The 13,343-nt window shown below is 35.6% G+C and overlaps 2 protein-coding genes across 5 annotated transcripts in view; one reads left to right on the top strand and one right to left on the bottom strand.

Annotated features, from left to right (window-relative positions):
- The window catches only part of LOC105227472 (protein gone early), a 79,531-nt gene that overhangs the window by 7,163 nt on the left and 59,025 nt on the right, over positions 1–13,343 (bottom strand). The gene's annotated exons all lie outside the window — the stretch shown is intronic.
- On the top strand, positions 2,870–5,455 carry LOC125778240 (uncharacterized). Its single transcript, XM_049454925.1, has 2 exons — positions 2,870–3,557; positions 4,571–5,455. The coding sequence occupies exons 1-2, from the start codon at positions 2,882–2,884 to the stop codon at positions 4,750–4,752; spliced, it is 858 nt and encodes a 285-aa protein (XP_049310882.1). The 5' UTR covers positions 2,870–2,881; the 3' UTR covers positions 4,753–5,455.

Raw genomic sequence — 13,343 nt, 5'->3', positions numbered from 1 at the left:
TTTAGAAAATATATACGAAAACTTATTAAGGGCGAGGACACGCCTATTCATTGCAGCAAATTATAGATCTATATCTCAAGTTGCAGCTAATTATAGCTCTTCAAAACATCACTATGTGGATTTTTTAGCGAAATTCTTAAAAATAGTTTTACGCTTATTCTTTTCATACCTTATTCTTATACATACATCTTTTGACTTTTTTCGCGCTTTCAATGATATAATTCATGGAGTTAGCTTCGCTGCTAAATATTTAATCGATTTCATTTGCATTGCAAATTCGCAAAATTAGTTCGTTAATTTACGAGCGTATAACATCAATTAGTTTTGAAAAAATCATTTCCGATTCTTAAAATCATAAATATGAATTTGTCCGCCGCTAACTACTGTCTCGATGGCTTTTCTTCTTCGTTTTCTTTTGCATTTGCCATTATCACAATAACAAAGTCAAGGCTTTTTGTCTTTTGTGAAGTTCTCAGGTTTTATCAAGTCTAAATGCTTTCGAGAGATTGTGGAGCAAAAAGGCGACAAGTCATTAACATTCTTGGAATTGATATGGCAAAGAAAAATTTGCAGTCTATATGAAATGTGTTTACTTATGTAACATCGAATGATCGAAAGATGAAGAGGATGATATGAGTCAAAATCATAAAGAAATGAAGATCAATTCAATATTTAATACATATAAATAGTTGCCAAAAAACAATTAAAGTGGGCTTGTGCCTTACGGGTTATACGAAGTTTCGTATTTATTAATTTGTCTACATTTATATTTTTCTTCAAAATAGTTCCCATTCAATATTATGCACTTAAGCCAGCGCTTCTTCCAATAGTTGAAACACTTCTCAAACTCGATTTTTGGAAACAACGACGGCACTTTAAGGTTCTCTTTATTTATGTAATGCTGTGACTATCTTTTAATAAACGAAAATTGAAAAGCTCATAAAAACCAGTCTAACGTTAGCGGCTGCTACAGATAAAGCGAGCAATAAATAGAGCTAACAATTAGACAGTTGGATTCTCCAAACTAGCGAAATTTAAATTTTAGAGTTCTATTTTTTTTAACACACCTTGTATGAGGTATGAAAGGAATATAAACACCATGATAGAAGAAAATAGATACACAACACAGAATTTAAACCAGAAAGGCGAGGCTGTAAGATAACATAAAGTAACGAAAGTCCAGGCTGTTGGAATTGCATACTTTGAAGTAAAACGAATGAGTGAAAAGTCTTACTAAAGATCTGTTCTCAATGAACAATGCTTACATCTTTTTAAATAAGTGCTTGAATCTGTTTACTTGGAGAAGAAGATAATTTCAAGTCTTTGATTGTATTTCTGGCTGTCTTCCTACAACTTAAGAAGTCTCCATTATCGAAAAGGTATCAGAACATACCTGTATATCAAATATTTTTTCCTAAAATAGTTTATTATTGCTTTCAAACTAATCTGCGCCGTCTTTAAACGTGTTTTTGAACTCGATTGGCACGATTTCTCGAGAATTCCGCAGCCGATCTTCATGAAATTTTACACAGTTATTTGAGATACAATTCTTAAGGACTTGACGAAGCATTAGTTTTTTCGATTACAACTATATGACAAAAAAAAATGTCGGTAATTTTCACAGAATTTTTAATTTTTTGGTAAAAGTGTCTGCCAAAAATTAAAAATTTCAAAGTTCTAAGTAAATGTTTTAAATAAAACACGTATTTTTTCACTTGTAAGGATCTTTCTTCCGAGGACAGAGTTTCAAATACTTTTTTCCAAAAATTTCAAAATTTCTTTGTAGTGGATGTTTGTAACAATATAAAATTCTAATAAAATATTTAATTTTTTATATGAAAAAAACTCTTTTTTATCTGAGGAAACCCATGTCTAAAAAAATAATCGAAATTTTAAATGAATAAGTTTTTTCTAACTCAGTACCCCCATTAATACACAATTATGCGTTCTAGATAAAAAAAAAAGAAACGGAGTCTAGCACCAAATTTAGAATTTTCACACCTCCCCCGGGAGATAATCCATATGGGGTTATTTACAGTAACGCATAACGTAAGGAAAGGGAAACAAGATGTGTGGAAGTTTTAATCAAAGATAAAAGAAAAACATTCACTGAAACAATTGTTAAGCAAACTTGGCAGTTTCAGTCATGTGCCCCAGTAATGGAGTTGCCAAATAATACACAGATCCGTGGGCAACAAGCGTGTAAATAAATCTAATTGCCAAAATGCGTATACAGCAACAACAAATAATATTACGCTACTAATTAGTTACTTAAATTTTCATAAATAATACCAAAAATGTTCAGTGAGAAAATAAAGAAGTATTGCAGTTACAAGAAAGAGAGAGGAAGTCGGTCATAATTTGCAATCGGCAAATGAGCACGAGAGCGAAAAGCGCAGGCACATTGACATTGAACCAATTTAATTAGCAGCAAGGTATTTAGAGTTGAGTTACAAATCTGCGTGTACAAATAAGTATAGTATATACCAGCCTACATGAGGGCGGATGCCATTATAGCCATCAACATTTGAATAAACCAATAAAAATTTTGGAGTTTCTCAGGCGCAGCCAAGATGAGCGTTTGTAGTTGCATATCAGTAGGATATGATCAACTCGTTCATATATAAATATATATTTCCACCACTACTGTTGCATGCAACATTAAAAATTTTCCCAAGATTCAACTTCTAATTTTCATCCGACATTTAGTTGCCTATAAATTGTTGCTGTCAGTCAAAGACCATCAACAGTTTTGAAAATAGTTTAGACATAATTAGAGCTACCCTCGATCTGCATTAGACACAAAGTGTTTTTAGCAAAAAAAAAGGAAAAACAATTTTAAACCAAATCACGAAGTTTTTCTCACTAAAAATTGTGTAAAATGCGCGTCCTTTTCGTGTATAGCTGTGCGCTACTCGCTGTCACCGTTAACGCTGCGTCGTCCAGTTTCGGTTACCACTACGAACGCAATGGCAACTCCAACTCCAACACCAATACACTCACAAACGCCAATAGCCTGAGCTTAAGCAGCAGCGGTAACGGCATACGCTCGAAGGACAACAATGCCGAGAGTTTCTTCAATCCTGCGCCTAGTGGAAATTCATTCCTCTTACCGCAACATCAAACACTACGACAACAACAACAACAGCAGCAGCAACAAAAAACGGAGCCACAATCTTTTGGCGGCGACAAGTACCTACCACCCTCACAACCCAACGCCGAACCGATCATCACCAAGCAATTTTTTTTAGTCTCCGCACCGGAAGACTCGGAAGAGCAAACCCGCAGCAAGCACTTCGTTATTGGCCGTCCGCAGAAGAACTATCGCGTCGTCTTTATTAAGGCACCTTCCTCTGATAATGCCAACCTCAAGTTGACAGCCGAATATGCGCCACAAGAGGAGAAGACTGTCATATATGTTTTGAGTAAAAAGGACAACGAATTGAATATTGGTGAGATAGGCACACCAGCGCCTACTCAGCCGACCAAACCGGAAGTATTTTTCATCAAATACAAGACGCCGGAGGAAGCAGCCGCAGCGCAGAAGGAAATTCAAGGTTAGTTGAATTCTATCAAATAATGGTTACTGTGAGCATGTACTGAGTTCAAGAAATAGAAGGTCCTAGAATTTACTATACATAAAGTAACTCACGACATCTGACATATTCTACAGATTGTTCAGTTATCATATAGATTGGATTTTTTGAATATAATTATTATATATGAAAAAAACGGGAAGGAGCATTCATAAGCAAAAACTTTAAGGTATTCTTGAGGATTATATATTTCATAGAACTACTTCAACAGGGATGTTTTCCATTTCATCACAGCTGCTCACTTGTCGGAATTATATCAGACCACGACAGCTTAAGCTGCCCTACAAACTGATCGGTTAAAGTCAAGTTCATGTATGGACAACTTTTTTATTTGACGATATATCTTCACAAAATTTGGCTGGATTATTTTCCAAGGTAAACGGTACAATCTCCGAAGAAATTGTTCAAAGCGGAGTACTATATCACACAGCTGCCTTACAAACTGATACATAAAAAATCAGTTCTTATATGGAGAACTTTTTTTATTTGACGAGGTTTCTTCACAAAATTTGGCATGGATTATTTTCCAAGGCAAACGGTAGAATCTCCGAAGAAATTATTCAAAGCGGAGTACTATAGCATATAGCTGCCATACAAAGTGATAAATAAAAGCTCACTTCTTGTATGGAAAACTTTTTTATTTAAAAAGTTATCTTCATGATAGAATCTCCGAAGGAATTGTTCAGATCGAGCGACTATAGGATATAGCTGACGTACAAACTGATCGATCAAAATCCAGTACTTGTGAGAACAAAATTTTTATTTTACGAGATTTATTAAAATCAAAATTTTTTCAAGGTATTACATTTTATAAAAAACTACAGCACCAACATGTCATTGCTTTGCCGTCGAAACAGGAGACAACAACATAATAAGTAGCATTTGGGAAAAATATTTTTCCACTATCACTTCTATTAATACAATATATATTAGCCTTTTTTCATAAACTACTACATTTTTTTTAATATTTCCAGAACAATATGACAATCTTGGCGGCACTTCCGAATTCTCCGACGAGGGCGTTGTACCCATAAAATCGGTGGTGGGCTCACTCGACGGTTTGGCGGCCAATGGCGGCTACGATTACCGCAAAGTGCAAAATGGCGGTGATTCACCGATCAAAAACTTCCTGCAACCAGCACGTTTCTATTTCTAAAGCATTGTGTTATAAAATTTTAGTTGTCTTGTTTCAAAAGCGCACATTCCGTTATGCATATGCACACCTATACATTTGTAAATAAATGTTTGTTTTCAATTTTAATTAAAAAACACTTTTAGCTTAATTCAAAATCGAAATGAAATGTTAATGCATTTGGAAATCAATGGATACCCAGTGCGCTCGAACAAAAGACTCAAGCAACGAACTCGCTGCGTGAATTTGCCATAAAAGTATTAACGATTGAGTCATTAATTTTCTTTTTCTCTCCTTTTCACGGCGCGCAGTGACTTCTACAGATTTATGATCAATAAGCAATTGATTGATTGGCATGTCAACAGCATTTTGTTGCATACAACCAACAGCAGACAACAACAATAGCGTTGGTGATGGTGATGGCGATGTTTTGACATCGAATGCTTTATGCAAACTAAGTATGACATTATAAATTTATACGATTAAATTAAGCTTTTTAGCTGCAACGCCAGCGAGCGTTCGCCCTTTCAGCTGGCTGAGCTAAGCGCAAAAATTAAGTAGCCGAAAACAAGTTGGCCATGTCTGCACATACCATTGAATGGCAGTCAGCGAAAATCAAGCGCTTGGATGCGCTGTGATTAATTGCCACTTGAGTAGCGCGCGCTTTTGTCCAACTAACTGACTAAATACAAACAGTTGTTTGTCTATATGTATATGACAATCAAACTTCCTCGATTTGAACAGGTCAATTTAAGCGTCAGCTGTGTTTGTATGTGTGTCACTCCAACCAAGCTTCGTTAGCTGAGATGATGAGCTTGATTTGATTGGTCGTCCGGTGACCGCTTTGTTGACCCAGCGGCCTCGCAACTGCTTCGTCACTGTCACCGAACTACTATTTAGCGTATTTTTGGCAATTTGCGAATTTTATGCAAATTTGGTTTTGGTAATTTTAGCATTTCGCGGCAGAAGACGACAGTCGTCACTCACAACTATTGTTGGTTTTGGGCGCACATCTTTTGCTTATACCCTGAACAGGGCATTTTAAGTTTACCGCGAAATTTATTAAACCCAGAAGAAACCTCGAAGATCCTATAAAGCATACATATAAATAATCAAGGCGATGAGCTGAGTCGATTTAGTCATGTCCGTCTGTATATACGCGAGTTAGGCTCTTAGTTTTTGAGATATAGTTCTGAAATCTTTTTCTTTTCTAGTCAAGAAGCTGTTCATTTGTCAGAAATGCCGATATCGGACTACTATAGCATATAGCAGACAAACAAACTGATCTATCGAAATCAAGTCCTTGAATGAGAAACCTTTTCATTTTAAGAAATATCTTCACGAAATTTTGACACAGATTATTATCCAGGCAGCGCCACAATAAGCTAAGAAAATTTTCAGATCGGACTACTATAGCATACAGCTATCAAAATAACTGATCGATCGAAATCACAAGAAAGATTTTTATGCTATCAGAAACAGCAGAAATCAGAAATAAACCAGTGAAGGGTATTACAGCGTTACTCCCGCCGAAGTTAAAGTTTTTTCTTCTTTTTTTAATTACTGTTAACCTCGTTGTTTGTTGCTATTGTTGTTACTGTTGACCCTTTTCGATTATCGTTTCAGTTTCACTTTCGTCGTGTTTGGTTTTTATGCGTTTTTAATGTCTTCCACGTTGCTTCCACGCCGCAACTGTTGTTGCTTCTGCTGCTGCTTGGCCGGGGCGTTGGGCGTCGGAGGCGTTTCAAACGGTTTTGGCTTGTGGCACATTTTAATTGCTGTGTGTTAGCATAAATTTCATTATTTTATTGTGGGGAATAAAGAAATTGACGAAACAACAACAATAACGAAAGGCGGGATCGTAAAAAATAGCTAAGAAAACAGCAAACGCTTATTCGCTTAAATTAATTATGCCCAAAGAAGTTCGTGTTCCAACAAGTGTTGGCTTTTATGAGCATCATTATTTGCCAAATTTATGGGTTAGTTTTTTTTAATGAAATCTCAAGCGAATTTTAATATAACATGGGAAACACCGAAATATGTCATGTAAGCGTGCGCCGAATTAATGGCAAGGAAGCGGTATAGTTCTTCGAAAAATATAAAAACGAAATTTGTTAAATGATTTGGGTAATATATGACGGAAAATTTTGAGCTTATTCGATTTAGACTTTCTGCTTTCAAAACATCGCATTAGCGCTTGGGTAGAAAGCGAAAACTTTAACGCGCAATTTCTCGGTTTTTCATTTTTATGATTTTTCTAATTGGCGGGCAGGATAGAAAAAAAAATAAACGTCGTATGGAATATGGGCAAAGTTTATTATCTTTGGCATTAAATTATCTTCTATAAAAACTAAGAAAAGTCAAGTTTGAACATATTTTTAATCAACATAAAGTAAAATTTTTTTCGTCAAAAACCACATTTTTTTCAATTTTTTTTTTTTAAATTTTACACTTTTTTTTGCAATTTTTTTAGTTTAACTAGAAGAGAAAGTATTAAAAAATAAGAAGCTTTTTGAATTTTTTGTTTCCGATAGAAATTGCGACCTGCATCCTGCCCGCCGTCCGACAAATGCACATGCGAGATGCATCGGGCAATTGCTTTCCGAAGGCAGAATATCAAAGATTGCGTATCCAAAAAATTTGTGAATGATGTTTAAATATATAACTACAAACCCTAGAAATTTCGCTTTAATCAATTATTTCTTTCCCTCCCAAAAAAATCCTCAACAAAAATCGAGTTTTTTAAGACTCTAAAGCAGGCTCTCCCCTTAAGCCACAAGCGAAAGTGTTCATGTCTCTTTGATATTATTTTCCTTTTAAAATTTTGTCGAATGGCTGAGTGTGCTGAATATAGCAGAACATAATTTGCACTAAAGTCGCCTTACTGTCTGGCACAAAGCATTAGTAAATGCTCTTACATACTCTAAGAGAGCGGTTCAATAAATTCTTAACCTACAAAAAAAACAGAAATGTCTGAAAAAAAAATGGCGATTTATTTCGCAACTTTGTCTCCTTTTAGATCAGTACACTTGGACCAACGATGCTCTCTAACTTTTTTAAAACGTCTAAAAGTCACTATGACTGTTTTGCATTCTTCAGATAGTCAATCAGGCAGTCAGGCGGCCATCACTTCGAAAGGTTTCTCATGTTACGCGGCGTTTTGAAGAGTGTACCGCCTCAGCTATCAGCGATCTGCCAATACGAGAACGTGTCCTTTTGTGAAGTTATTTTCTGCTATAGTTTCGGGTCACCTGCGCGTATCTCATCAAAAAAGGACATGCGACCACGTTGAAACTCGTTAAAACAATTTTTGACGGACATCTTCGAAAGCACACAACGCTACCACTCAGCTTAAATTAAAATCAGCGCGCTCAAACGAGACGAAGAATTCAATACCGAAGCTATGTCCAAATTCAAGCAAATGAAATCCCCTTTTGAAAAGCCCAAAATTCCATGAAGCCACCAGTCAACTCCAACATGTCCATACGAGACTTGGGTAGAAATTGGGCGGGAAGTAAGGAAGAAAAGGCTAATTGTCTTGCAAATCACATAGAAAAGGTATTTAAACCTAATTGCCCAAAAAAGAACTTAAAGGTCTCAATCTTACCCAAACCAGCAAACGAGTCGCTTGTCTTTTAAGACTTCCCCTTTAGAAATTATTACAATCATATAAAAACATAACAAAAAAAGTTGCCAGGACATGATAATATTACCCCAAAAATGTTAATTGAGTTACAAAATATTGCTGTAGAGGTGCTTTCTTTGCTCTTCAATGCAATTCTTATTCATGGAAAAACTCGCAGGTTATCCTAATAGATAAACCTGAGATAGACTTAATACGAGGTATGACAATTAAGTAATGAGACTGATTCCATAAAAACCGTATATGTGAAAATTATTCTACAACTCTGCCATCCCCTTCAAAGTAGTCCCCTTAGGCAGCTATACAGCGATTCCAGGGCGTTTTCCATGCTTCGTAACATTTCTGGAACGCTTCGACTGGGATGTCCGCGAGTACCCTCATCACGGCCGCCTGGATGTCCGTAATCGACTCAAAATAGGTTCCTTTGACCACCGATTTTGTTTTAGGAAACAAAAAAAGTCACAGGGTGACATGTCGAACGAATAAGGCGGCTGTTGCAACACGGCGATCCCTTTAGAGGAATTCTTTGTGAACGATTTCACGGCTATCAAAAAAGGCAATAATCATTGTTTTCACCTTCGACTTGCTCATGCGAGCTTTTTTCGGACGGGGGGCGCGCGGAGACAACCATTGTGAGCTTTGGCACGACTAAGAGCACTATCACCATACACTATTACAATTTTAGCGTACGTTTCCGAAGCTGTTTCGCCCAATCTGGCGCAATATTTTATCTCGACGTGTTGCTCTTGATTTCATTTTTCCATTTTCGTGACGAGCACTACAAACAACAGTCTACTCAACTTGACGCAGCAGGCGAACTAAACAAGCTAGTGCGATGGTATATATCAATGGAAATAGGAGGGATGCTGGAAAAAGAGAGGGAATTTCAAGGTAACAGGTTTACCACAAGCGCGACAATAAAATCAGTCTCATTACTTAATTGTCAAACCTTGTATATTGAGATCAAAATGGACCACTGCCATTGAATTACAGAAAAAAGAAGGTATATTCGTCATTTCTGCACTAAAGTACTTAGATCAGATGATCGAAATGATATTGAAAGAACACAGCTCAATTTCTATTCTGAATGATTTACGAGTATATGCATTTTTTAACGAATTTCTGGCAGTACAAACATTCTGTGAAGAGAACAGGAAAATCTATACGATAAACTATTTCAGCGCATCTTCAGTTGTTTTGCTATCAATCAGATCAATTTATCCGAAAAGCTAATACGAATGACGAAAATCTAGTGAAAAAGATAAAAAGGCGGTGAAAAAGATTAGAAATTATTAGAAAAATGGGGAAAACGAAATATCTGTCCCTTTGCTGTTAGTCTAGAGTTAGGGTATATGGTATTCATGCTTTATTCGCTCACCCAAAAACCTTTAAGCCTTCATATGCAATATGAAGTAAGGTGTGTTCCAATTGTTGCTACAACAAAGAAAGCACCAGAGAACTAAATGTAATCAACATTTTGGATTCTATTATGATTGAAATGAAAAACGTTTAGTATCAATTTTCTATTCCATTAGTTGCTTGGAATGTGGCATATTTTATTTGAACTTTTGAAATTCAAATTTCCAGCCCATAAATAATCCACAGGCACAATGGTTAACCCGATAGAAGCAAAAGCAAAACAAAAATTAAAAAAAAAACAAATGCCGCACGCCCTTTGTTACTTCGCCGATAGCAGCATCACACCGTTTTGCACAATTCCCATTTTAAATAAATTCAAATTACAACAATAAACTGACAACTTAATGGCAAATGGTAAGTAATTTAAGTTGGGTTTTTTGTATAATTCCACGATGAGTGATCATTGTGTAAATTCAATAACAAAGACTACCGGTGTTGGCTTTGATTCGGCCGCTATACGTTGTCGTGCCGCCGAAGAATACACAAACCTACGGCCAAGTGTAAAATGCGGTTCAACCTTGACATTAACTTCTGATGGCATATTAACACTTTTGGTGAACAATTTTTGGTTGACAACAGCCACTCTGCATGTTGTTTAATTAATAACTGGAAAGTATAGAATGAATATGTGTGTAAAGCTTTTGGATGAAAAGTACATACGAGCATTATTGAAGAATTTAATTAAGCCCTTTCAGCACAGTAAGTTTAAGCTTTATTTTACAACGATTTTCGTCTATAGCAGAAACTTTACGTATGGTATTATAATATGATGTTCTTATATAACATCAATCGCAATGGCTTAAAAACAGTTTCAAAATCGAAGATCATATACCAATAAACCAATTATATCAAGCCATTGAAGAATCATCGGTTGATCAATCCTAAATTGAAATGTAAAGTTCTGGGCAAGTGGAAATACGTTTAATTACAATTCAAATGAGTTGACAAAAACGTTTTGCTATGATTTTTGTGGAATTTAGAGAAAATATAAGCTGCTGCTCTGCGGTCAAACTCTCAATTCGGTTCTATATTGCCAACAATTGGACCGTCTGAAGAAAACAGACTCGCAAAAAGGGCGTGCTCTGACCAAAAGAGGCTGAATGGTTATTCATCAGGATAACGCCAGGCAACACACATCGAAAGTCACTCGCCAGAAACCCCGGGAAATAAGAGGTTTTTATGTATCCGCCTTGCACCAAGAGTTTATGAGAACCTGCCACCAAGTGATTATGAAAATTTGAAAGAAAATTTCATATTTGCTTCGTAAAACCCCAAACTATGTATATCAGAACCTGAAGGTGCACAGCTAACATATAAAACGTTTTAAACTAATGTTTTGGACATTTGAATAAACAGTGGGTATTATAGAAAAATTGTTTTAATTGAGTACAATATATCCATGACAAGCGCGTCTAAATACCCAATTATTATATTATTTTAAAACCTGTCAGTGTTATGATCCGAAATATCATATTAAAAGATGTTAAATCACCACCCACAGTTTTTTTATGACAGTAGATAATTAGCAACAACAATGGACAAAACTATGCAAGCACCAACACAATATAAAAACTAAAAAATACCCATAAAAATGGTTAAACAGAATAACAGGGTTTTGCATTAGGTGTGCGTTTTATTATGCTGTGCTGATTTTTGACGTATACAGACTGAACCGCGTATCCAAATGATCACATAAAACTGGAGTACTCAAAGTACCGAAGAGCGTACATATCGATGGGTGGTGACATTGCTGTGATGGTAATGGCAAACACATAGACGATATTACTGACAGGAAAACCCGAGAAGTTGTTACATTCTGCATAACAGGTGTAAGGATAACCACTCAGTCAGCTAACAAATATTTAGGAATTGTTCTCGATGCAAGAATGTAGTTTAAAGAACACGTGGGTTATATGCACGTGAAAAAGCTACATAAGTATGCAAGATCTAACCCGATTAATACTCAATACCAGCGGACCAGAACAAAATAGAATACGACTGCTAGTCGAAGTATTAAAGTAAGTTGTTTTATTTGACACCCAGGTATGGAAAAATGAACACGATATTAACCGTATGGGCGGGCCACATAAATCAATTTTCAAAATCTGCCAGATTTTGGTTTGAGACAGTCTCAATTCTTGAGAACGTCTGAGAATCGACAAATTGCGGTCCTTGGTTGTCTGAACGGCAGCAAAATTTTCATTACTTCGCACGGTTCGTCGTCTCATTGATAATTGACTATTACGTATGCAAACGTTGTTACAGATCATTAAGGCCTGTAAAACAATGCTTTCCCACTACCAGAATGTCATGGAACGTATTGTTACTGACGATGATATTTGGATATATGTCTCTGAATACTTGGAATCAGCCAAATATCGTCCACCCACCCACAATAGTTACGAACCAAATTTGACAGAAAAAAGTTATTTATTCCTCGCCAATCGGGCAAGTATCTTGGTATAGACTGAGGAAACCCGATTTCTTTCCGCCAAATTTGAACAATGTACAAGCAAGTGACATTTCATATGACTAATTTGAAATATGAACATTTCTCAAAAGAAACCGTAAAGGTTTGCAAAAAAATACTACAATATATAACCTAGATTATCGCTCAGTTCATTGTAAGCCACTTGAATATGTGAAGCGGGAGATCCAAATGACGTGATCATCAAATTTTTATTTAGTGGTGAACATGGACCTTGCAATACCAAAATTCTAAATTGTCATGTCAATATTGGAAAACCCTTTATTTTGATTATAACATAATAAATTGTATCATAAAACATTGTAAACGATTGGAAGAAACGCTACGAAATTTTGCAGAGTTTATATTGCAATAGATAAAATGTGTATGTATTTTTGTACCATCACTTTACAAACACCGACGCTTTATCAAAATTGGCAAAATATGATAGTCCAAACGAATTGTGACAGCCCTCGCATAATATGTATACTATATACATATACGCCGATTTAACGCGAGATGGTGATATATTAAATTATACATAATATGCAAACATAAATATTAGGATTATTAAAAAGGAGCTTAAAAGTAAATATTTTAAGGCCTTTGTATAACGAAATATGTGTAAATACAGTATTGGCCAAAACTAAAATACCTTTTATAATTTTAAAATTCATTTTAATTTTAAATAGTTCAATCTTCATTTTTAAGCAGTTGTAAAATAAAATAAAAAAACAAAGGTTGACTTCCAACGGCACCTTCACAGGTACATTTCGTTCTACAAGGTGCGTTCCAAAGTAAACAGGACTTTAAAAAAAAAACAGAACTAATGGTTTTTTCGGCTAAATCAATTTATTCTATTCAAAATAGTCTCCTTCTGCTTCAACTGCAATGGGCAATCATCGCCATAAAATTGTTTCATCAATTGAAAAGTTTCGGCAAAAGTTTTACCAATATTAAAACAAAATTTAATGTTGGCTCTTTGTTCGAAGCTCATTTTCGCACCGATAACACAAACATACTGTCACTTAAAACGCAATAATTTCACTTCCAATCGATGAAATGTCATAAAGCAATCGATAAAGA

The sequence above is a fragment of the Bactrocera dorsalis genome, chromosome 4 (genome assembly GCF_023373825.1).
Source record: "Bactrocera dorsalis isolate Fly_Bdor chromosome 4, ASM2337382v1, whole genome shotgun sequence".
In the NCBI taxonomy this organism is placed as follows: domain Eukaryota; kingdom Metazoa; phylum Arthropoda; class Insecta; order Diptera; family Tephritidae; genus Bactrocera; species Bactrocera dorsalis.
Note: the sequence above shows the minus strand (reverse complement) of the source record. Positions and strands in the feature narration are given on the sequence as shown.

What these genes read in the sequence shown, in the direction of transcription:
- LOC125778240 (XM_049454925.1), top strand. Translation starts at nt 2,882, where the DNA reads ATGCGCGTCCTTTTCGTGTATAGCTGTGCGCTACTCGCTGTCACCGTT. An exon ending in AGCGCAGAAGGAAATTCAAG is followed by an intron (nt 3,558 to 4,570) that starts GTTAGTTGAATT and finishes TAATATTTCCAG; the next exon opens with AACAATATGACAATCTTGGC.